Consider the following 25,724-nt stretch of genomic DNA (forward strand, 5'->3'; position numbering starts at 1 on the left):
ATGTTTCAGATTAAAGATAACCATTTTATTAATAGTGACTAAAACAAACAGAAAACCATTAGCAACTTGATCTCAGGTAACCAGCCTCAGAGGGGAGAGTCAGATCAATACAAAAAAGAAACCCAGCTCTCAAATGGATAGGCCACTTTGTGGGAAAGCAAAGAGCTCTCTAGTTAGTATCTGAGACCATTTACTCTTTTTCAACGTGAAAGGAAAAAAAAAAAACCATTGACAACTTTTCCCAATATTTCAAATAATCTGCCCTGGATAGCTTTGATAATAGTCTGAAAAACATCAAGGTGCATACGCAATCATTAGTTTTCTTAAAATTTCCCCAGGAAAGTCAAAGAAACAGTGTACAGTAACAAAAGGAGTCTCAAGTCCTCTCTTTGATTTTCTCAACGTAAATTTACCAAATGACATGCATGTGTCACTAATAATGAAGATACACACCCACATATGGTGTCACGAAAGGGGGAAATCTGCATCTCGACTCACGCCCAGACAGTCCCACCTCAGACAGACATACCAGCTGAGCCTCCCCAGGACAATTAATAGACCCTTTTAAGGAAAAAAAAAAAAAAAAAACCTTAAAATCTCCCACAAAGAGAAAACCATCGATTGGGGGGGGGGTGGGGGAGAACAAGCCACTTACCGGGCTGTTTTCCTTGATCCACATCGAGTCCACGGAACTAGACACATCTTTTATCAAGCACATCACGGAGAATTCTTCCCCTTCCCTAAGAAGATGGCTTGCTTTGGACACAGACACAACTGGGACAGCTCTGATGGCTAGAATAAAAAGAAATGGGACCCTCAAATAATCTGTTCTATTATATGCCATTTTCACTTGCCACTTTTCCTCAAATGCGCACAACTTACTCGGTGGCCTGTTAAATAAAATATCAGGTATGCTACTGACTGCTCTGTGGTACTTGCACATCAGCAGGCATCAGCAATGAAATCTTGTATCCTTCAAGCAAATTCATTAATACCGGGTGAAAAAGATAGGACCGTCTGCTTTGAGATTATAACGCTCCTTGACAATGCTATTTTGAAACGGGCAGGCCTGGCATTAATCTTTACCTCACACAACCTTGATGGTTTCATGAGGATGTGACCCGGGACCTAGTTAAATTCTTTTAACCGAACAGGCATCTTTCCCGTAGGCCGTAAAAATAATACGTTGTCCGTCTCTGAAAACCCCCATTTTAAATAACCAGACTTTCCTTAACGCCAATGAGCACACTTTTTCAAAAGCCTTAAAAAAAGCCCCCCAGTTGCTAAATGTCAACTGGTGTCGAATTTGATGATCTGAGATACAAAATCTAGACATCTTCCAGCTACCAAAATAATCTACATAACGCCAGGATAACAACAACGTCTGTACTCAGTTGGTACTTGCCTCCTCAGATTGTGAAGAGTTTGGGAATGCATGAAAATTAAACAGCCGAGGAGAAAGTCAATCCCTCTGTCAATACTAAATCAAGGAGTGAATAATGTGTATGCTAATCTTTTCAAATAGTGTAACTGAAGCTTCCCAGTGAGTTTCTCTCGGAAGGAACACCTCGTGCGGTTACAAAACTTGGGGTGTCCCGATGTCGGTAGGTCTCACGGCAGTCCCCTCCTCCTACTGCCCCCTGTACGGTCTAAATGCCAATCGTTGGTCAACGCGCCCCGCTGGAGGCAGTCGTGGGCGGTTGTGTGGGGTGGGGACTATGCAACAAAGAGTTCACAAGCAGTGACAGTAGTCTGAAGCCAGGGGAGTGAGGAAGAGCCAGCTGCCTGACGGCCGATCAAAAGATGGACCAGCGAGAAGAGAGAAGTCGTGTACCAATCAACATCAATAGCTGCTCCGCCTCCCAGAAGAAAGCGAGAAGGGCCCCCCCTTACCTGCCCTCACTTTCAGGGTGAATTTCTTCGACAGCACGGACTTGCCCTTCAGGTCCGCAGAGCAATGCAGGCACAGCCGATGGTACTCGCGCTTCACGTTCCTGATTGTGATGCCAGCCTTGGGATCGGTGACGAAAGTCAAGTCCTTGGGAAGAGGCTTCCCCTCACACCCCCGGAGGGAGTAATTGGTCACCTCTGGGTCTGTCAGAGGACAGCGGACCAGCGTATCATGGTCTTCTTTCCCATACAAGGGAAGGTCAACGAGGAAAAGCTTTGCGGGATCTATAGCGTGTCAAAAATCAGTAGTTTGAATGGTTGAAAACATTTTTGAAAAATCTCAAATGACTCCGACGTTTCTCTTTGCGAGCAAAAGTAGAATTTACCCAAACACTGCTAATTAAGTAACAGTTAACATTTGTCCCTTTCCATGTGTCAGACACCAAGCTTGGACCATTACGCTTTCTCTCATTTAACCCTCAAAACAGCCCTCAGTGGGGGCGCCTGGGTGGCTCAGTCGGTTAAGCGTCCGACTTCGGCTCAGGTCACGATCTCACGGTCCGTGAGTTCGAGCCCCGCGTCGGGCTCCGGGCTGATGGCTCGGAGCCTGGAGCCTGCTTCCGATTCTGTGTCTCCCTCTCTCTCTGCCCCTCCCCCGTTCATGCTCTGTCTCTGTCTCAAAAATAAATAAAAACGTTAAAAAAAAAAAAATTAAAAAAAAAAAAAAAACAGCCCTCAGTGAAGGGCACTATCATCATCGCCCTTTTATACATGAAGAAAGTGAAGTCTCAAAAAAGTGACTCTCCTAGGGGCACCTGGGAGGCTCAGTCGGTTAGGCGTCCGACTTCGGCTCAGGTCATGATCTTGTGGTCCGTGGGTGCAGGCTGTCTGTGCTGACAGCTCGGAGCCTAGAGCCTGCTTTAGATTCTGTGTCTCCCTCTCTCTTTACTCCCCCATCTCCTTTGCACTCTGTCTGTCTCTCTCTCAAATAAACATTAAAAAAAAATTATTTTTTTTTAAAGGGACTCTCCTAAAGTGACATGGTCCAGAAACGGCTGGGCAGAACTCGAACTGCAGTCCGACTAATACCACAACTTGGGCTCTTAAAAATCTGGGGATATTTTATTACAAAACTTACTCTTTTTCCACAACAGAGGATACTCTAAGGAGCATGAGCCAAGACTAAGCCGGTCTGAAAATACCTATCAGGATCAGAGAGGAGAGGTATTCTTCCTCTTAACTGTTCTGTGGGGACCCCCTTCCAGAGTCCCCAATCTCCAGAATCTTTTGGCTTCTGCATAGAATCTGCGAAAACTATTAGCAGGCCACCCCATACGAATGTCACGTGGGTCCCGCTCTATCCATACTCTCTTGAAAGACGCATATTAATACAAACTTGTGTAAATCAACTGAAGCCATATTCTCAAGGGGAGCTCATGAGTTTCAGGAATGCGGTGGCAAACACTTTATCATCCAAACCAGGACGCTTGTGAGTGAAGGGGAGTGCTATTAACAATTACGCCAGGACACCAGGTGTGGACTGGAAAAGCCTCAGGCAGACTGGGACCTCATATAAGCAAAGACAAACCTCATTCTGTATACACAATACGCTGCCACCTCTCCTGTGTAAAGAGAATACAGATACACAGTTGGGCCAACAGATTATGTTTAAAATGTTTCTTACTTGTCCTTTCTACCTGGAATTCAGGTGTTCCACAAAAATCAACTTGGCATCATTGAAATATATACTGACCAATTTTGAAAGGTAATTTTCCAGAACGAATTATGCACCTCCCAGCCTTACTAATTAGTTCTATGAATAAAGTACTTCATGATGGCTGAATTATGGTCTGAGGCCATAGCTGATTTGTTTGGTTTATTTTTTGTACATCTACTCTTGCTCGGTGGCTTAGTCTAGCTCCTACAACGCCCCAATTTCTTTCATTGCTGTAACATGAATCACTTAAGTATCCAAACATCTTAAATCAGTAATAATTCAGCATAGGGCTAAGTTACTAGGGAAGACTTTCCCTTTAAAGAAAACCATGAAGTCTGCCAGACCGACCTGGCAAATTCAGTCGTCCCCATTTATTCAGTGGTTTACCCATTGCGTTAATGTGCAGAATGATACTTCATTAGCACCTGAAAATTAAAGAGTACCTTCCTGAATGTCAAAGAACAGCACACAGGTTAGCTCGACAATTACGGAATCATACCCAGAGGCTAAGCTGCGCCTTATCACTGTGTATTTTTCAGCTACCCACCTAGGAAAGAATAACAGATAAACTAAGGAGAGGCAGAGTGAATTTCATGGCAACCTTCTCTACAGTGAACACTAGGTGAGTCAACTGTATTAACCCTTGCTAGAGCTAGAATTTGCACAATGCGGTCTCCTCAAAGACAATTACATCAGGACGACAGAGCAGGTGATCTTATCTGAAGGTTGCAATGAAAACCTGAAGCTCTTAAGGTTGCCCAGATCTACGATCTAGGACAAATTTACTCATTATTCCTCCACAATAACCACGTGTGAGGCCTCCTACGCAGCCTCTTTCAATGGTAGCCCCAGTCTAGGTACAGACGCAGGACCAGAACTAGGACTCTCTTTGTCCTGCTAGAACCTGGGTGTATCTCTTAAGCTTTAAGTACTTGTTTTTACATCAACAAGAAGATTCTCCTGCCTACCCCCCTTCAGCAAACCTCCTCTTAAGAAGGAGGTGAAAAGCACAAATACAGATGAATCATGGAGGTTGTCATGGGAAATGAGGTACAGAAATCCAACCATCATATTTTTCTTCTAAGAGGTCACAGTTTGTTTGTTTTATCTGTCCTTCGGGTTTTGGGTTTGTTTTTTTACATGAATCCACTGACAACTATTAAGAACCTAAGAGGGACAGGGGTTGATTAGCTGACTGGGTGATTTTTCCAGAATTTGCTCCCTAAAAGTGGATCAATTCTTTTGAAGTGTTGGCCTGTTCAGGCCTTTAGAGGCCTTTAGTTCCCAGAAGTGTTTTTACTAAGTGGGAGTATCTAGGATCTCAAGGCATTAAAATGCAGCTTTCCCAAAGGGCCCAATTTATTCTCAGGGTTTACTCAGAGCTTCCAGAACAAATGGGCTCACCATATTGTAACCTCATTAGGAAGAGCATCACAGCCTTGCAGACCTTCAGCTGGAGTCATAACCACAGCCACCACGTGTCAAAAGATGGGGGGGGGTGGGGGGGAACTAACTAAGAATAATTTGTTTTAGGTTTTCTAGACCCAGCCAGTAACATTTTATCTATGGCTGGCCATGTACATGTCATCCATAATTAAGAACAAGATCTTAAGTTCTCCAAAACATTGCATGAAAGAAAGCCACACGTTTACCTCTAACAAACACGTAAATGGAACTGCTTAAGCCGCCTCCGTTGGTGCACGTGTAATTGCCTGTGTTGGTGGCCTCTGCTTTCTCCGTGATCCATTCATTGTGTGTGATCTCACTCGACTGGCCCAGGGTCTTAAAAGTCCATTTGACAAATCCTGGATCGGTGCACAACAGCCTAATCTCGTCGCCAACACTGACTATTAACTCTGACGTTGCTGGATGGATGGATGGTAGAGACCATTCCCCTGGACTCACAGATGGTTGAGAAGAGCCTGCCAAGAAAAGTCAGAATCGTGTTGAGTATGATCTTTTTCCTTGGCGAAATAAAGCATTTCTTCCAATATTGATTTCCATCTTCTGTGTGCTCTACAATAAAAATAGGACAGAGCTGCCCGGCTATTTATAGTTAGAAAGAGTTCTGTTTAAAGTTTAAGTTCATCTACTGAATTATTTTCTGCAACTCTCAACTAGAGGGTCGCACTTGGTATGCAACCAACTCACTGGATGCCATGGCCTTCTCTGGGCTAAACACCCCAGCTGGGTCAAGTTTCCACTCTGAATAGGGGCCATCGCCGTGGTACTGACTTACTGACACCCAGCCTAGAAACAACAAAAACAAAACCTCGCACTATAAAAACACACACACAAAAACTCCTGACCTGTTACTCTTGTGGCAAAACGTACATGATCATGACACAGCTTGCCTGTGAACTGTTATTTGTATGCAGTGCTCCTTACATGGTGATGTTCATCAAAAGGAGAACTATTTATGAGTTCCAAGCAATAGGGCAGAAAATGAAAATCCCATTTGAAAGATCAGACCATGAGAGGTTTCACGACATTTGTCGGGTTGCAGCCTAATCAAACTAATGCCTAGACAGGCGTCCTAGTTTAAAGATGCAAACTTTAGACTCTGAATATGAAACTTGAACCTTAGAAAATTCGCAGCAGTCAACTCATTCATCCATCTGTCGCATAAATGCATGAATTACGATCTGCAAAAGCTTTGGGCATAAATGCATTAATTGTGATCTGCAAAAGTCCACGTGAAGTGCAACACGTGGTTCTTACACACACTCCAGAGTTTACAGAACACACTGCTTCCATGTCAGAATAAGTGAAACATAGCTCCGAGTTCTAGCTTTAAGCTGAAGAAGTAGGAGGTGGGCTGGGCCCGAAAAGGCCAAAGACGAGACACGTGCCATGGACATATACCACAGAGACCACGCGCAGAGGCACCATACGGTTTTCAGTAGAAAGGTGACATGCAGAGTAAGATACTAGAGATCAATTGGAGTCAAGGAAATCGGTGAAAAGCCCTGGTTCTCAGGTAGGCAGAAGCGATAAGACTTACAGTAAGGATTTGAGACTAAGGATGCCGCGTACGCCAGAGGAAAAACACATCAATGGTTATAGTGCAATGAAAGCTACAAAGATGGACTCACCTACAGCCTGGGTGAGGGAGATGGAAGAAAGAGTCCCTGGACGAGGTGGGCTAGAGCATCAGGGGAACAGAACTCCCTGGGGTGCTTTCAATCACTTCTGCAAGGTCATGGGCGAAATGGGATACCTACCCCACACCAGGAAACTCTCTACACGTTTGGCATGGTCGGGGGTGGGGAGATGGGGACAGAATCATAAAGGGATGGGGACAGGAGGGGCGAGAGCCCTGCAATAACATGTGGGGTTAAAAGACGGGATCAGACAGTCAAGGGTAAGAGATTGTGGAAAAAAGAGGAACACACAGTACGAATCATGGAGAGCCCTCCCAGCTAAGATTTAAAACTCAAACAAACAACAAAAACAACAAAAAGGCACAACCAGGAAGGAAGGGGAGTTGCTAAAGAGGGGAGGGAAGGCAACACATCAGACGGTTCCAAAGAAAAGGTGGTGGGTCCTAAGGCAGGTGCTGAGCAAGGTCAAGGGCAATGAACAAAAGTCCCTGCATTTGGTGGGAAAGAGATCACAGGAAATCTGAGAGTACAATTTCAGGTGAGTGGGAGTGTCTGTATGCTCCAAGGTTAAAGTCTAAGTGTAGACCTCTTGCTGAGGAGCTACAGCAAGAGAAGGCAGAGAAATAGATCTGTAGTCAAACGAGGCTAAAAGTTACAGAAGGGATCCCTTAACATGTGAGCATAGAAGGAAGAGAGTCTGTGGAGAGGCACGGACAAAAGATGCTCCGAAGAAGCACTCAAACTGTCTGCTGCAGGTGCACATAGATGACCAGCCTCGATTCCAATTTGTCATCCAGACAAACGATCTCATCCGGGCACCTTTCAACCATGGCTTCAATTGCAGCTCCACGAGATCATGCCAAGTACACCCCAGATTAAAGACACTCAGCAACTTGGATTCGCAGACGGTAATAACAAGGTCAATTATAATCATCAAATGTTATTAAGCACCAACAACATAAGAAGTGCTATAGGCCAAGACCACCTATACCTGCTGGCCTCAGCATCTAGATGGAGGAGACGGGATATAAAAACAAAGTACTTGGGATTATTTTTTTTTAAATTTTTTTTTCAACGTTTATTTATTTTTGGGACAGAGAGAGACAGAGCATGAACGGGGGAGGGGCAGACAGAGAGGGAGACACAGAATCGGAAACAGGCTCCAGGCTCTGAGCCATCAGCCCAGAGCCTGATGCGGGGCTCGAACTCACGGACCGCGAGATCGTGACCTGGCTGAAGTCGGATGCTTAACCGACTGCGCCACCCAGGTGCCCCTGGGATTATTTTTAAAGTTATACAGCACGCTAAATAATGAAAATGGGCACAACAATAAATGAAGACACTATCACTTCACTTATTTATCCCCTGGTGAAAAGGGAGTAGTTCCAAGTAAATAGCAGTGACGTGGACAGTAAATTTAATCCAAAAATTCTTAAAGAATTTGTATTGCTATATATTTCGATCAATTCAGTTTTCTCAGGAGTGGATCTTAAGGGTATATGTAGATATTACAATCCAGTTGAATAAATATTGCTGACTTCCAGAGACCTACCATGCCAATGTATGCTAAGCCTCACTGTGTGACCCTAAGGCAGGCCACTCAACTTCTCTGTGCCCAAGTTTCCCCATCTGGAAAACGATAAAAAAAAAAAATACCCTCATCTCAGAGTTCTTATGGGAATCAAATGCGGCAAATACACGTAAGGAGCTTAACACAGGACTGGGCACCTTTAATAAACATTGGCTATTACAGCAAAGCCGTAAAGTATACTTGGTAAGACCTTGGACTGAAAACAGTCTAAATGTCCATCCTGGCTCTGCCATTAGTCAGTGTGTGATCCTTAGGCCGGTTCCTCATCAACTGGGTCTCAGTTTGCTCATTTGCAAAGGGGGGACAGTAACAGAACCTATTTCATAAGGCCATTATATAAAGCCCTCAGAACCATCTGGGGGCACCTAGACAATACTAGTAAATATTGGACATGATTATTCTAAAAACAGAACCTCTTGGGGTGCCTGGGTGGCTCAGTCGGTTGAGCGTCCGACTTCAGCTCAGGTCATGATCTCGCAGTCTGTGAGTTCGAGCCCCACGTCAGGCTCTGTGCTGACAGCTCAGAGCCTGGAGCCTGCTTCTGATTCTGTGTCTCCCTCTCTCTTCGCCCCTCCCTGACTCATGCTCTCTCTCTGTCTCAGAAATAAACATTAAAAAAAAAAAAAATTAAAAAAAAAAACAAAAACAAACAGAACCTCTTATCATTCCTCCAATCGGTCCTGACTTATTCACTTTCTATGAATGTAAACGGTTCTGTCATTTCCCAAGCAGGTTCCTGCCTGACTTCTGCCTCCTTGGCAGCAAATCCTAGCAATCTTTCTGCCACTCCTCCTTGTCTGTCTTTCCATGCCTGCTGCCCCGCCCCCAGACTGGCCACTTACTATCTCACAGAGAGACAGCCTCCTCTCCTAAAAGATCTCCATGGCTCCGGCCACCCCACTCACAGCTCCTCAAACCTCATAACCCTGAGATCTATCAGCCTAAAGCACCACCTCTCAACAACCCCACTCCCAGCCTCAAAAACCCTAACAGAGGCCGCAGCAGCTAACTCTGACATCATGTATGGTTTGCCAAGCACTTTTCATGGGACTAATTTATAGCTGCTTCCTCTGGACCTTTACCTGCCTCTCCAATAAGACAGATCCTTAGGCTGGCTGGGTAAGGAGGCTGTAAACCACTCTATTCCTTGCTCGGCCCATCTTTCCGCCCATGTGCCCAGAACACACCAACTCCACAATTCACCTTCATGCCACGTAGAAAGCCCTGTTTTCATGGGTGTTAGTCCCTCACCATGATCACCTGACCTCACTAAATCTGTCCAACATGTCCAGCCCCATCACCCATTTGGTTTGTACTGATGCTTACACGTGGTCCACGTCTACGTCTTACCTCCTCCTAATCCTAAATTGTGTTTTTCCCCTGGCACAGTCATGAAAACATTCCCTTCGATCCCTGAACATGTGAAAGATCGGAGGAAGGACAGGTTCCTAAACACCCAGCCCCTGTAACAGGTGTCAACAGCCCACCGATCTACCCCCAAAAGAGGACAGATGTCATTTCTGCGGCTCCACTAAGGGAGTGGCTCCACTCATCCATTAAACTGCTACAGATACCTCCAAGAAAGAAGCCTCCAAATTTGAGATCACTGGTGTAGGCTTTCCTTCTAGAGATTTAAAAAACAAATTTTAAAATAATTGCCACCAGAAGCATTAAGGATTTTATTTTCAAAATACATTATTTGTAAGTTCAACCCTCTAACTCACCCTGTAAAAGGAAAATAGAGCTTATACTACAGTGGGACTCTGTGTATTATTTATTCTCTTTTTTCCAAACTATCTTGAATGTTATTATAATGTTCTCACAATAGAAAAAAAACAGAGATACATGTTAAAGGTTTGCAAGGGGCACCTGACAAGTTGGAAGAACATGCATCTCTTGATCCCAGGGCTATGAGTTCGAGCCCCGTGTTGGGTGTAGAGATTACTAAAAAAATAATAATAATAAACTTCAAAAAAAGTGTATATACACATGTACCTGCCTTTATTATATTTTAAATTCAAGACCAATAAGGTATTCCAACTGAGCTTTGAAATTGTTCTGAAATCACACATTATTGAAAGTGTTTGGCACATAGCAAGTTCTCAACAAATGTTTGTTGAATTGGGTTTTATCTACCTCAGGACTCTTTGCATTAGAAAATGTGCTTCCTTAATTGTGTTTGGCTAAGGCTAATTTATGAGTTGTTTTCTATTCCCTGAACACATGTTAATCAATGAGCCAAAAAAAAGAAATGGCAAATCCTACCATTGTGGGGACCAACTACTAGAGGGATTGATGGCTCTGGGCCATCATAGTCAATAATGTTGCAAGACTTTAACAATATCAAGATAAATGCCAAAAAAAAAAAAAAAAAAGATAAATGGCAACATACCTTCAATAACCTCTTTCACTAGTGTAAAATTCAACCATACCCAAAAGAATTGAAAGCAGGGATACAAACAGATACTTGCAAACACATGTTCACAGCAGCATTACTTACAACAGCCAAGACGTAGAAACAACCCAAGTGCCCATCAACAGATAGACAAAATATGGTATGTGCATACAAGGGACTATTATTCAGCCATGAAAAGGAAATTCTGACACCTGTTACCACATCGATGAACTTCACAAACATCATGCTATGTGAGACAAGCCAGAAACAAAAGGATAAATGTTGTATGATTCCATTACATGACGTACCTACAGTAGGCAAATTCAGAGACAGAAAGTAGAATAGAGACTACCAAGGGCCGGGGGATGGGGAATGGAGCGTTAATGGGTTTCATGGGTACAGAATTTCCATTTGGAATGATAAAAAAAGAAAAAAAAAGTTCTGGAAACGGATAGTGGTGATGGTTGCACAACATTGTGAATGTGAACGGCACTGAATTGGACGCTTAAAAAAAAATGGTACTGGGGCGCCTGGGTGGCGCAGTCGGTTAAGCGTCCGACTTCAGCCAGGTCACGATCTCGCGGTCCGTGAGTTCGAGCCCCGCGTCGGGCTCTGGGCTGATGGCTCAGAGCCTGGAGCCTGTTTCCGATTCTGTGTCTCCCTCTCTCTCTGCACCTCCCCCGTTCATGCTCTGTCTCTCTCTGTCCCAAAAATAAATAAACGTTGAAAAAAAAAAAAAATTTAAAAAAAAAATGGTACATTTTATATCATGTGTATTTTACCACAATAAGAAAAATGTCTAAAATTAAAAACAAAAAACAAAAAACAAAAAAAAACAGAAAACAAAACAAAACAAAAAAATTCTTTAAAGGCCCTGGCTGGTGAAGCCTCAAACCTTCTCAGCTACCCTGGATCTTTCTTAGCTGACCACTGGTATCAGCCCCTGTGAGCCCCCTGACTTTGTTTTAAATCATATCATTAAAAAAAATAATTAATTGTTGTCATTATTTTTATTCGTTCCACACAGTTGTGCCTGAGGGTCCGAATAGCATCTTGACTACCATCTCTCTACGACCTTACACAAAGCAGGCATTCATAAAAGGTCTTTTAACCTTCTGGGTTGAATAGGCTATATGTTTTAAATGATGCGGACTCCTGGGGCGCCTGGGTGGTGCAGTCGGTTAAGCATCCGACTCCTGACCTCGGCTCAGGTCATGATCTCATAGCTTGTGAGTTCGAGCCCCACGTCAGGCTCTGTGCTGACAGCTCAGTCTGGAGCCTGCTTTGGATTCTGTGTCTTCCTCTCTCTGCTCCTGCCCTACTCACACTCTGTCTCTTTCTCAAAAATAAACATTAAAAAAAATAAAAAATAAAAAAACCATGTGGACTCCTACCCAGGAGACTCTGAGCACTCAAGACCATTAGGTTCTTTTCTGCACCTCTGCTCTCCTACTCACACTATCAGAGTCACTTGGTCTACTTCTCAAACCTGTTTACGGAAGTTAGACTTGTGGTGTATCATATATATAAATTAAGTGCATGTTATGAAAATTGAAATGTATGTGGAGGCGGGGGCAGGGGGCAGGGCTGTTGATTCTCTGATAACTAAGAAACACTCTAAAGGCGGCTCAACTAAAGGGAGTGTCAAATTCAATGTGGCTAAGATAGGAGACGATTGGAGGAGGGCCTCCAAGTCACAAACAGGGTTGGGGGGGAGTGGATCTGCATCCTAACAGTTTCACGAGCACTACATTTAAGGAAACTGAAGTTAGAAACCGCAGACCTTGCTTGCATCTTGGGTGTGGTGTATGCGGAGAACCCCCGCCAGTCATCCCGAACTCAAAGTCAACCAAAACTCAAAGACAAGGTTCTGCTTCTCCACCAAAAAGAATTTGGTCGCCCATCTTTCTTAAGAGAAAAGAAAATATTCAAGGTATACCTGAATTAAAAGACTAATTGAGGGTGCCTGGGTGGCTCAGGTCATGATCTCACAGTTTGTGAGTTCGAATCCCACATCGGTGAGCTTGAGCCCCGCTTTGGGTACAACACGAGCCCCGCTTTGGGTAAAACATGAGCTCCGGGTGAGCTTCGCTTCGCTTCTCTTCTCTTCTCTTCTCTTCTCTTCTCTTCTCTTCTCTTCTCTCTCTGCCCCTCGCTCACTTGCACCCCCCTCTCTCAAAAAAATAATAATAAAATAAAACAAAATACTAATTGAGAGTCCAGGTTGCACTTCCACTGGAGAAGGTTCTCAATGATCAGTGTAAGTGAGAGCCACTTGCTTGAGCACAAGGTTCTCCCCAGGCCCGCCAGCAGCGGCTGGACCCCTCCCACCATTGCTACAAACCTATTCTCCAAGATCCTCCTGAGGGCTTTGCACCCTTCACAGACGTCTAAGCTGCAAAGCCTGGATTTACAGCTGGGGTTAAAAGTAAGGAAGTCATTTCAAAACCTTTTCTTTGGACACAAATATAAGGAACCAGGTAAAATAACGGCAGGGAGGAAAACCCACATAGAGAGGCCTATTCTAGTTTTGAGGAAGTAGGGCAGGAGGAGTCGCAACTAAGGCAAAGCTCAAAGCCCCATTGTAGTCTAACTACTCATTAGTTCAAGTACTATTTAACCACAGTTTGTAATAAAAAAAAGGGGGGAGGGGGCTAATGATTTGTATATCCTACTCTTTCTGACATACTTTTGTATCCCCACAGGAATAAACTGGATGAAAACCAAGTTGGAAGGATCCTAGTAATTGCCCGCAACACCCATGAGGCTTTAAAAACAAGTAGATGATACTGGAAATAGAATAAAGCGGGAGGGAGGGGGAGCATGAGCTCAGTGAAAACCAAACAAACCTTATAAAAATGCTCCGGCCCAGTGGCAGGGAGACTGTAAATCCATCCTGGATCACCCAGAGTGAAGGAAGCCATGCCACGGGGGATCCCAGCATGGCCCCCACTTTACTGTTGGGTTCAAGCTACCCATACGTATCCAAGTCTTTTGCTTCAACACTGCGTAACTATTACAATGGTAGTGAAGTAGATGCTGATGGAGACCTCGGGGACAAACCCAACACAAATGAAATAAAAATACTGAAAGGTGATAAACACGTCCCAGGACTCCAAGGGAGCAGCTACTGTTCTCCCCAAAAGCACCATGAAAAAAGTTCCAGAGGAAGGGGCCGTGAGGGCTGAGCCAGTAAGACCTTGTCCATTGGCACGTGTCGCTGTTTATATGTGTGTTCAAGGAAAGGCAAGGCAAAGTTCTCAGAGTATGAAGGTGTGTGTGGTAGTCAGGAAAAGCTCATCCTACAAGGACCTCGCCCCTACCTTACTCCCACACAAGCTCTCAGAACCCAAAGCAAAGTCTGTAGCTCTCTCTGGGCTCAAAGCCTCACAGAGCACCAGGAATACAGAAGGTGACAAAAAATGCACGGTGAAGGGATCACTACACGTATTAAACGTGGAGGTGCCGGACAGGGAAGGTAATTGGAGACATCATCCTACACAGCAGCGTGTCTCTGACCTAGAGTGCTTTTTAACCAGTCTTCCTGCAGGTCAATTTCTTTCAGTGACGGATAATTTTATACATTCTTTTATATGACAGATCATGAAACAGAAAGTAAAATAAATTCACTTTTCAGGTGGAAAATCACGAGCCTTCAAAGAAACCAAACCACCTTACAACGACATACTCCCAAACATACCATCCAAATCCCTACTGCCCCCAACCTTCAACGGCACCTCCATGGGCAAGTTTGAGAACGGTCCTAATGGATCACATGATGCCAGATTCACAACTCTGCTATTTCCAAAGCACTTTCTGGGTAAGAGAGAGTTCAGCTGTATCTTTCACCTTGTAATTCCGAGATTAAAGCACTTACCGGGATAGAGCTCATTATTAAAATCTACTCAGGTTAGACACAAGATAAATAACAAGTAATTGACACAATCTCACTGTCTTAGGTCTTCCACGGCGATATTCCTGTGGCCGTGGCCTCAAAACCAATCCCTTGGCACAGTGCACATTTGTACTTAGTTCTTAAAAATGACAGAAATTCTCTATCTGCACGCCCAGCCTTGGTACTACATCAGACACAGGATTTGCAGTGATTATACAAAATTTGTTTCCGTATTTGAGACAGTTTACGGTTTCCAGCCATAGCAATACACCACTGTAAAACGATCAGCCGTTTGAAAGTCGGTTTAAAATCGTAAAGTAACAAAGACTTCACTGCAGCATAGTTTTTGAAAACAGCAGCTCCTTAAGTATATTGCAACGTTGGTCTAAAGATTATGAACTATATGAACTAATTGACAGAAGGGAACTAATGGGCAGAAAAACAAAAGCCGGAGCCTTAGTCATTAGTGGCAGCGAGGGATGGGAACAAAGCAGGTACTTCTGAAAGGGTCTTCATTGATGAAATGGTACTAGAGCTCCTACTATTTGTCCTGGGTGGGGCTGGGGCCCAGGAGAATACGGAGCCTTAGAATGAAGCCAGCAGAGCAAGAAGGGAAACGGGGCGGGGCAAGAAGAGGATTCCCAAAGCTCAGAATAAAGAGTGTGACCTGGCTGTGTGACCTGGCCAGGCCCCGGGGTAGAGGAGGGGAAAGGTCTATTAGGAGCGGGGAACACAAGAGCAAATATGGCAGACCTAGGAAGGTGTGTGCAACATCACGGTGTGAGGCCATAGGTCCTGAGGGGCAGGATCATCACAGGGCCCCCTTTGGGATCATCACAGGCCCCCTTCGTCACAGGAAGGGGGTGAGCCCAGCCTGACGGGGAGCGACTAATGTGTGCTGGTCAGACCTCAGAGGGAGCAGTGAAGGATAGTATTGATGGGTGAGTAAAGGTCCTGGGGTGGGCTGCATCTGAGCAGCGAAAAAGCGAGAGGAAGAAGACAGGACACCTGTGTTTGGCTTAGGTGATGGGGAGATGCGGTGCTGACAGCCTGGAGGAGGAAGAAGATTTAGAAGTATTTGGACCAGTGGGTGGCACTGGAATGTCCGGGAAGTTTGCTGGGGGGAGGGCTGGCGGTGGGGGGGGAGGCTGTGTCAGGGCCACAAACACACTCACCAGCACACAGCAAGTGACTGGGGGAGGGGGGCTAACCAGCCGGGTCCCTAGAATCATCCAGGGAGGAAGAATACAGAGGGGCCAAAAAGGAGATGACAGACACAAGGTGGCTAGAGTAGGGTAGAGATGGCATGGCTAGGTTGGTAAAGGAGAACCAAGAAATTCCAGATAAGGTGGTGTAGAGGACCTTCTAGATGGATGCCAGAATCTCTGAGGGCATGCAGCCGGTGGGGGACCAGAAGTGGACAGAGAACGAGCCCCTCAATTATCAGCACACAAGACTGGTCACTAACAGACACATCCTAGCCTCTATCACTCATTACAACGCTGGCCACATGCCAGAATCGCCAACGTCCCAGTCCCACCCTATGCCAATTTGCACCAGAATCTCCAATGGTCGTGGTGTGGGAGAAAAGGAACCTTGACTGCACGTGCTGTTGAAGGCCGGCAACCTCGGGGCCACGGGGGTGGGGGTGGGGGTGGGGGCAGGAGGACTCTTGGAGCTCGACAGCATGGGAGGCAGCGGCTCCTAGAGGGCTGAGTTATAATGTGGGGAAGGGGAGCCACAGAGGCGGGAGAACAAAGAAGGAAAGAAAAGGAAACAGGGACAGAGAGAGGAGTGATTGGCAGAGAAGGTCAGTACAGACCTGCCGCAGGCTCCTGGGCTGTTGCTGCCTGACCTCAGGGGCTGATGAATGTGGCCATAAGGTGCAGGAGCCTTATGTGGGGGTCAATAGCACCAAAGCCAAGGTGAAAACGCTTATTGTCCAGGTCCTTTTCTTTTTTTTTTTTTTTTAATGTTTATTGGGGGTGGGGGGTGGAGAGAGCAGAGAGGGGATGGGAGAGGGAGAGGGAGGGAGAGGGAGAGGGAGAGGGAGAGGGAGAGGGAGAGGGAGAGGGAGAGGGAGAGGGAGAGGGAGAGGGAGAGGGAGGGAGAGGGAGAGGGAGAGGGAGAGAGAGAGAGAGAGAGAGAAAGAGAGAGAATATGAATCTCAAGCAGGCTCCGTGCTGTCAGCACAGAGCCCCATGCAGGGCTCAATCCCGCGAACCATGAGATCATGACCTGAGCCAAAATCAAGAGTCGGACACTTCACTGAGCCACCCAGGCGCCCCTCCAGGTCTTTTTTCTTTGGACCTGCTCTTTCCAGGAAAGGGGTACAAAGGGGCCAGTGGTACCACATGTGGGTCCTGCCTTCTCATGGACGTCCAGGGAAGAGAGGTTCATCAGGCCCCCCAGTGCCCAGTGCTAGAAACGGATGTCCCACCATAAACAGGGGTGCTCATCTCTCGGAAGGCAGGGCCAGGCTGCATTTCCACCCCCCCCCCCATTCTACCTTCTCACCCACCACCTTTCTGTGGGTTTTCAGCCTAGGTGGATTCACCTGTGGTTTGGGCCCTTCCTGCCTCTGCCACGGAGAGTGGTTTCCTCCTGGGGGCCAAGTCAGCTCCTCCATTTTCTGCCTTAACCACAGAACCAGTAAGGTGCGTGCTTGGACAAACCCAGAACTACTGAATCACCTGTGTTGATCACACCTTATCTGCAGTCCTTGCATTTCCTGCTCTCATGGCTGTTATTGGGATCCCTGGTGAAAGAACGTACATCTCATCCTCTGCTGTAAAGCACCTCCCCAGATTCCTCAACCTGGTACAACTGGGAGCTTCTCTGTGGCTGTAACTTCAATTCCTTCATTCTACTGCTTCTTGATTCACAAGCATGCCATCTGGTGGCAGGAGAAGACCCCCCCCCCCCCGCCACCCTCCCCCCCACCTCGAGCAAAGCAGACCCAAGATCAAGGAGGTGTTAAATATTCTGCTTTCTTCTCAGGAAACTTACAAAGAGGACCGAGCAGCAAAGATTCAAGCTTCCAATAAATGCCTTTTAAAGACAGGACACCTGTCAAAGCTTTTCTCAGGTTGGGGGGAATAAGCAAAATTATTAATTGTTTGGTTTCTGCTAAGATAAATAATATTTATATACTTTAGATAAAATGTATAACTGCCTTTTTTTTTCTTTTTTTTTTTTTCCTCTTCAGCAGTTAGGGAAGGGCGTGAGGAAAAAAACGCAACGGTAGGGAATACAGAAGTTCTGGATTCGAAATCTTGAGCAAGTCACTTAGGTTCTCTAGGCCTCAGTTTCCTCTTCTGAAAAACTATAAAGAGGCCATCAAAAGCTCTCGGAGTTTAGGATCCGTAATCAAGTACTTAGGCCATAAAAGGGTCAAGATCCAGTGGCTGGACATAAAAGGTACTCGACTAATTGTGGCAAGAATGAATAGCAATGATTCTCTTAGGATATAAATAATATCTAATCACTTTGTTTTAGAACTCCTGTGTGAACTGGGGGTTGATGGGGGGGGTGGTGGGGGAGAGGGGAAAGTGGGTGATGGGTACTGAGGAGGGCACGTGTTGGGATGAGCACTGGGTGTTGTATGGAAACCACTCTGACAATAAATTATATTTAATATAAAATAAATAAATAAATAAATAAATAAACAAAACTCATGTGTGAACATAGAATAAGGGCCTAAATGTGGAATCTGATCCCTGGCTCTTAACTTCTTATAATGTGAACAGAGGTGTGGAGAAGTGAGGATCACTCAACACTGAAAGGACCCTTCTCAGCTGATTATTTTGCAAGATTCCTTCTAGATTTGCATACCTCACCAGCAGCAGAAACTTTCATGGGACTACTAAATAGATTTCCTACTCACTCGTCCCGAAGAAAAATACAACCCAGTGTTTGAGGAAGCAGGACTTCCTCTTTTGATCTCAGACAAAGACACACAGGGAGAGGAAACCCTTCTCCGCCATTATGAGGTCGGTCTTTGGGGAATCAGATAAGGTCTGGATTTGACAAGCACAATATATTAGGATCCATCCCTGCAACAGAAAAGAGGAACTTTCTCATTTCCAGGGGGTTTTCCCCAGCAGCCCAGTACAGCTCCTGTTGTAAATACATACATTTCCGTGTTTCTGAGTTCTGGAAAGCACTTACTGAAATCTGAACCTGATAAGAAGCATTAAGGATTTGAATACAATAACCACCACGAGACCCTCACCATCTGTGAAGTTTGGGGTGGGGGAGGAGGAGCTCTTGACTTCTTTCAACTTTAACTTCCTTTAACTTAAAGAAGGATTGGGAACAAAGTGAAAAGAGCAAAAAAGAGCTTGGGGAAGGTCAGCCGTACTAGCCAGAGGCCGGTGTTACCCCAAGTCCTGCCAAGCACCAAGGCAGAGTGCCATGTGTAGCTCACCTTCAGGCTGCATGCTCCAGAGACAGAGGCCGGATCCTTGCAAGATTTTGCACAAGGACCTGTCGGGCATCAGCTACCCTCACATTAGTGTTGCCCTGCGCGGCTGTGGCAGTGCCTGCCGGTGAGGACCCAGGATGCACCCATGCTAACTAATCACCATCCCATTTCCTCCTCCTGGGAACTAAGAATTCCTCAAAATGCCAACTCCCAGGTTTAGGAGGGGAAATGAGGTTGCGCGCGCAGCACATGAAAACTTTAATAATAATACATGCCAACCATAAGCGTTAGTCCTACTTCCACAGCATCTAATTCTAATGACATCAAATAAAATGCCAGTAAGTGAGGGGCCAGCTTGTCCGTATTTATATATACACACAAATCTACGCCAACTGGGGCATTTCAACTTGGTTTTCATGGAGACAAAACATCCAGGACATAAAATCTACCATTTTAACCATTTTTCATTTTACACTTGATTGGCATTACAATGTTGTGCAAACACCACCACTGGGCACCTCCAGAACTTTTTTTTATCATTGAAACTTTGTACTCACTGAACGGAAACTGCCCCTTCCACCGCCACTTGCCCCATAGCCCCTGGCGACCACCATTCTACTCTCTGTCTCTATGAATGGGCTATTCTAGAAACCTCATATATGTGGAACCATCAAATATCGGTCCTTTTATGTTTATATGAGCAGAATGTCTCCAAGGCTCTTCCTTCCATGTGGTAGCATGTGTCAAAATCTCATTTTTGAAAACTGAGTAATATTCCATTGTATGCACAGAAGCCATCTGTATATATCCATTCATCCTGACATGTGGGTTGTTTTCCTAAGGCATCTTTGAAACCTTGCCTTCAAAGGTCTTTTTTGAAAGACCGCTCGGATTTTCTAGTTCTAAAAAATGCTAGGCATTATGCTTGGCTTAAGTAGACATTGAAGCTAATTTTCACCATAATGGGTAAATCAATACATTTGACTAGTGAATAGATTTTAAATCCTGTTTTTTTAAAAAAAAAATTATGTTTATTTATTCTTGAGAGAGAGAGAGAGAGACAGAGTGTGAGTGAGGGAGGGGCAGAGGGAGAGGGAGACACAGAATCTGAAGTAGGCTCCAGGCTCTGAGCTGTCAACACAGAGCTGGACGTGGGGCTCGAACTCACGAACCGTGAGATCATGACCTGAGCAGAAGTCAGATGCTTAACCGACTGAGCCACCCAGGCGTCCCTGTAAATCCTGCTTTTAATGGCTCTATCAGATAAGGGAAATTGTACCTTCCCATCCATCCCATACACAGAGCAGACAGAACCTTTTCTCCTTCTGTTTCCACTTTCAAAATGTCACTTTATAGCCACAGAGCTGGTTTATACCAAAGGAAGTAAAAACAAAAGTATTAATTTTTTAAAAAAGGGAATTTTATCTGAGGCAGTTACCAGAAAAAAAAGGTTACCAGCATTGATAACTGTCTTGCAAACAGACTTGAATTAGCTGCAGCTTTGGATAACAAGCAGAGGGGGAATCCCCTCTCTCCTCCTTTTACAGAATAGGTAGAAATGTTCAGAAAGCTCCCTTTTATTTGCCTTTGTGTTACCTTGCCGAGAAGAGATTCCTTTTTTTTTTTTTTTTTTTTTTTTTTTTAAAGGTGCTAGAGAGAACCAATATCCGGGAAGGCAGAGGAGTTGTGGGGTCTGAGTTGAATTTGAAGAGCTCAGACTAAGGTTGAGGGCAAAAGCCCAGAGTGTCCCTCCCTGGCCCAGGGTCCCACCCTAGAGGAAAGGGGGAAAGATCACACTTGGGTGGAGGGCAGAAGAAGGAATTCATTCTGGGTGGCCTCTGTGCTCTCATAAAATACAGGAGGCAGGGTCTCCTTCAGATGAGTTTGGCGGGGGAGGGAGGGGGGAAGGAGGGGAGGGGAAGGGGTGCATAGTAGCAACTTACTCTCAAAGGGTTCAGAAACAATAGTATGTATATACACAACATAAAAGTGTCGAAATGTTAACAAATCAGAGAGTCTAGGTAAAGGGTATCCAGGGGCTCTTTGTACCAGTCTTGCAACTTCCGTAACTTTATGTAGCAATATTTTAAAGTCTAGAAGCAAGCTCAGAGCCTGGAAATGGTGGTGCTTCTCTGAGCCTGGGTGAGCAAATGAAGCAACAGGAATGAAAAAAGGTGTTCGTTTCAGAGGCAGAGAACCACGGATCGCAATCCAAGCTATGTGAGACTTGGGGGAAGTTACTTGACCTTTCCAAGCCTCGGTTTTCACATCTCTAGCAGGGGGTACAATATTTCAGGATTCCTCTTTCACCTCCAAATCCTGCATGTACCTTGCTGCAGTAAATGGTCTTGCTTTTACTACCGCTACAATTACTGTGCATGACAGCAGCGAAGGAGGATAAGAGAGTACCCAAGAAAGCATTAGAGCCACGCTGGGATCCATCCCTCCAGGATGGGCAGGAAAGCGCGGGGGGGGGGGGGGGGGGGGGAATATGGATGGACTGCAGTTATGAGGGAAAATGGCATCTGATAAACAAAGGACACAGGCACCAAAACATAAAATTACAGCCATGTGTGCCATCCATGGTCCTGGCCAGCTCCACAGATCATAGCTCTTCTGATTGTAGCTATTTGAACGGGCATTTGTGTTTATGACTTTTGTTCCAAAATATATTGTGTTTATTACACTCACTTAATCTAAAAGGGGTTTACAATAAGTATGAGAGGGTATGTTGTGTCTCAAATGTAAAGAAAGAAAGAAAGAAAGAAAGAAAGAAAGAAAGAAAGAAAGAAAGAAAGAAAGGAGAAAGAAAGAAAGAACCACAGCAATCCACTAATTTATAAATAGGCAACAGATCAGTTCTATTAAAAGATTCCCATAAGCATGTCAGCACCTTTACCCGCTACGTCTTGAAAACTGTGTCTTCACAAAACCCTGAGCCCTCATTCTCAATATATGTAGTTTTATAAACACGTGCATGCTGTTGGCAATCCTATGCAGTATCAGCACAGCTCACTTAGTGTCTTATTTGAGACACATGTCCCCACCTTGAAGCTGTTGCCTCTGGGAAGTAAATGCCATGCTTTCTCCTTCTGGAACAGGAATGAAAAATTCTACTTTATCCAGGTCAAGACAAACAGGCTAAAATAAGGCAAAGGAGGGGATGCCTGGGTGGTTCCGTCGGTTGAGCGTCCGACTTCAGCTCAGGCCATGATCTCATGGTTCATGGGTTTGAACCCTGCGTCAGGCTCTGTGCTGGAGCCTGCTTCAGATTGTGTGTCTCCCTCTCTCTCTCTCTTGCACCCTGTCTCTCTCTAAAAAATAAATAAACATTAAAAATTAAAATAATAATAATAATAATAATAAGGCAAAGGAGGGTACCTCTGCTGTTCTATCAAGTGGATTTGGAAGTGGGTGGGAGACACACACAGTGCCCCAGCATCAGATCCTGTAAGCAAAGCAGGCAGCCCCTCTTGGACACTCTAAGGGGAGTGGGGACAACAGCCATTTCCCTGAAAACGTCTCAGATGCCACCTTGACCACTCCAGCTGCTGGTTTCTGGCACATGTATTATGAATGTGTCCAAGAGCAGAGGACTTCTCTCCTTTCCCATATGCCTGGATAATAACTCTCAAGAACCTCTTCTCTTGGGTGTCCCCAAAACTAGACCCCCAAATGAGAATCAGCTTATGAGATTCTGCTGCCACCATGCAAGGGACTGGCCCTTCTGGCACTAGGATTTGATGGTGATGGCAACTGCTCCCGTGAATAAAACTTTCTGGTGACACCTCTCTCCAACTGCATACATTAACCAGCCCCGTGACCCAGGGATAAAAAGGGGATGCCCCCCCCCACCACTATTCATGCATGCATGCATTCATTCATTCATTCATTCGCCTAAAAATATTTACTAAATGCTTGCTGCTTCTGGGACCTTGGGCAGCAGGGAATAAGCAAGGTCTTTCCCCCTCATGGCATTTATATTTAGCTCCACCGATGAGCAATGAACCAATAATTATACAATTGTATAATTACAATGTGATGAATATGACGAAGCACATTGTACTGTGGGAGCTGACCTGACCCACCCTGGGGGGTCGAAAAGGATTGCAAAGGAAACAAGCCGGTTGCGACCTGAAGTGCACTAGACCAGGGAGCAACATGGTCCCCTGGCAGTGGGCAGAGGGGCGGCTCCTGCAGAAGCCACAGCTCGAAGGAGCAGGACACCTGTAAGGAGTGAAGAAAGCACCACGGTGAAGCATGAGGCACGTGATGTGTGCAAAACGGAGATCCAAAGGAGACACTGGATGCCCTGAGTGGGATCTACCTGAGTTAATCAGAGAAGGGTAAGTACTTTTCAAACACTACCTCTAGGGGCGCCTGGGTGTCTCAGTCTGTTAGCGTCTGAGGGGCTCAGGTCATGATCTCCCCATTCGGTTCGTGAGTTCGAGCCCTGCTTCAGGCTCTGTGCTGACAGCTCAGAGGCCGCTTCAGATCCTGTCCCCTTCTCTCTCTGCCTCTGCCCCGTGTCCTCGCTCACTCATGCTCTATCTAAAATAAATAAACATAAAAAAAAAATGTTAAATACCACCTCTAAAGGGGCCTTCCCGTTCCCTCCCCCAGCACATGCACATGCTCTAAAGGCCCCTTGCAGTCTCTACTGAGGCCCCAGCCCACGGCACTGCAATTGTCTGTTTTCCTGTCTGGACTAACCGAAATTCATATCTGTCTTTTTAAGCGCAACAGAAAGAGAAGGGAGAATTGCACCCTGGTCTGACATTCAAGGGGCCACACAAGCTTTAACTTTTCAATTATCACTGTCTGACGCTGTGGCAAAGCCCGAGAACTAGACCACCGGTGTGCAAACCTCAGCTTATACCAGCGTCACCTAGAAAGCTGTGAAAATGGGCCGCGGGGCCCTGCTCTGAGTTTCCCCTTTCAGCAGGTCTGGGGCAGGGCGGGGAGTCTGCCTTTCTGAGAAGTCCCAGGTGATGCCCCTGCTGTGGTCCGGGACCACACTTACAGAAGCAGTTACTCCCCAACCCCACAAGACGGTCAGCTACCAGAAGAAACTCATAGCACTCATGCAGCAGAGGAAAAGCAAGCAAGCAAGCAAGCAAGCAAGCAAGCAAGCAAGCAAGCAAGAAAGAGAAAGAAAAGAAAAGAAAAGAAAAGAAAAGAAAAGAAAAGAAAAGAAAAGAAAAGAAAAGAAAAGAAACAAAGAAAGAAAAGAAAAGAAATTTTACCAGTATCTGTATATTGGAAGTCAAAGCAAACCTACAAAAACAGATTTTCTTGAGTGAGCAAATCTGCCTGGCTTTTACACCTAGAAATCGGCCTCGCGCCGGGTCCCCCTGACAAGCTTTGGCAGCCGCTCGGGCACAGATTTCTCGAATCCCCAAGCTTTAGAAGTGGGAAATGTTGCAGAATTCACCAGTCACAGCTACGGGACTCCAGAATAGTGACACTGGGTGGCAAATACAACTTCTGCAGCACATCAGACCTCAATCTGGTGCACTCCATCTGAGGGCCCAGAGCCCAAGCCCACAGCCCAGGCTAATCCAGCGCAGGCCTCTGAGCTCCCATTTGCAGGGGGGTGGAAAGCAGAGCAAACAGCAGTGCAGGCTTCCCCCAGGACGATCAGTGTTCTTGCACACAGCCCTATCGCGGAACAGACATCGCTTGGTGAGGAGCTCACATACACCATTCACCAATTTGCTAAACTGCTGATCAGAAAACCGCTGCAAAATTCTGCAGCCATTCTACATTTGAATACACAAAATAAAAAATAATTAGACCAAAACAATCACACTGGTCTAAAAGCACAGTAATGGACAAAATTAGTGTATTCAAATTTGTTGCGACATTCATCAGAACACTTGCTGGTCAATTTGCTTAATGAGTGTTCACTTTTCCCTTAATTTTTCTTGGGTGACACTCACTTAGAACAATACATTAGGCCTGCTATCCTTTTGCAAAAAATTCGTACTGACCAGCTCTGTTTTCAAAATGATTTCTTCTCAATCTTTTTTGTAGAAAATTAGAGGAAATGTCTGAAAATGACTTTGTTTTCCAGAATTTAAAAAAAAAAAAAATGTTTTAGGTTTATTTATTTATCTTGAGAGAGACAGACAGAGTGAGCAGGGGAAGGGCAGAGAGAGAGGGAGAGGGAATCCCAAGCAAGCTCCACACTGTCAGCATGGAGCCTGATGTGGGGCTCGAACTCAAAAACCATGAGATCATGACCTGAGCTGAAACCAAGAGCTGGACGCTTAACCAACTGAGCCAACCCAGGCACCCCTGTTTTCCAGAATTTTTTTTTTTAAGTTTCCAACACGTCCACTGAGAAAGTTTTACTTCTTCCTTATATGACTTTAGAATAATGACTCCTTTAAAAAGGTGGGTGGAGGGAGAGGCCAATTCTGAAATCATCACCTTTTAGCATATCATTTAAATCAATAGCCAATTGAAGGAAACTCACATTGGAGGAAGGATATTTAGTATTTCTGGAAATCTAAATTAATATTATGTCAAGTCCTGGTAGCATTTTTTTCAAATGACTATAATTAGAGATATGCAAATTTTTCATGGGGGGAAAAAAGCCGACAGTGAAAAATGCACCGAATTAACTAATGATTTTATCTTTATTAGACGATATTAAAAGTTTAAATGTGGTCTAATGCTCTTAAAACCATAAAATAGCATG

The 25,724-nt window shown here is 45.1% G+C and overlaps 1 protein-coding gene across 2 annotated transcripts in view; it reads right to left on the reverse strand.

The window, feature by feature from the left end:
- The window catches only part of KIT (KIT proto-oncogene, receptor tyrosine kinase), an 88,388-nt gene that overhangs the window by 45,273 nt on the left and 17,391 nt on the right, over positions 1-25,724 (reverse strand). For both annotated transcript variants that reach the window (XM_045474026.1, XM_045474025.1), the window contains exons 2-4: positions 5,260-5,529; positions 1,894-2,175; positions 656-792 (exon numbers count right to left, since the gene is read on the reverse strand). In XM_045474026.1, coding sequence (XP_045329982.1) covers positions 656-792; positions 1,894-2,175; positions 5,260-5,529 — 689 coding nt within the window. The remainder of the gene's footprint in view (positions 1-655; positions 793-1,893; positions 2,176-5,259; positions 5,530-25,724) is intronic.

Source organism: Leopardus geoffroyi, chromosome B1 (genome assembly GCF_018350155.1).
Source record: "Leopardus geoffroyi isolate Oge1 chromosome B1, O.geoffroyi_Oge1_pat1.0, whole genome shotgun sequence".
Classification (NCBI taxonomy): Eukaryota; Metazoa; Chordata; class Mammalia; order Carnivora; family Felidae; genus Leopardus; species Leopardus geoffroyi.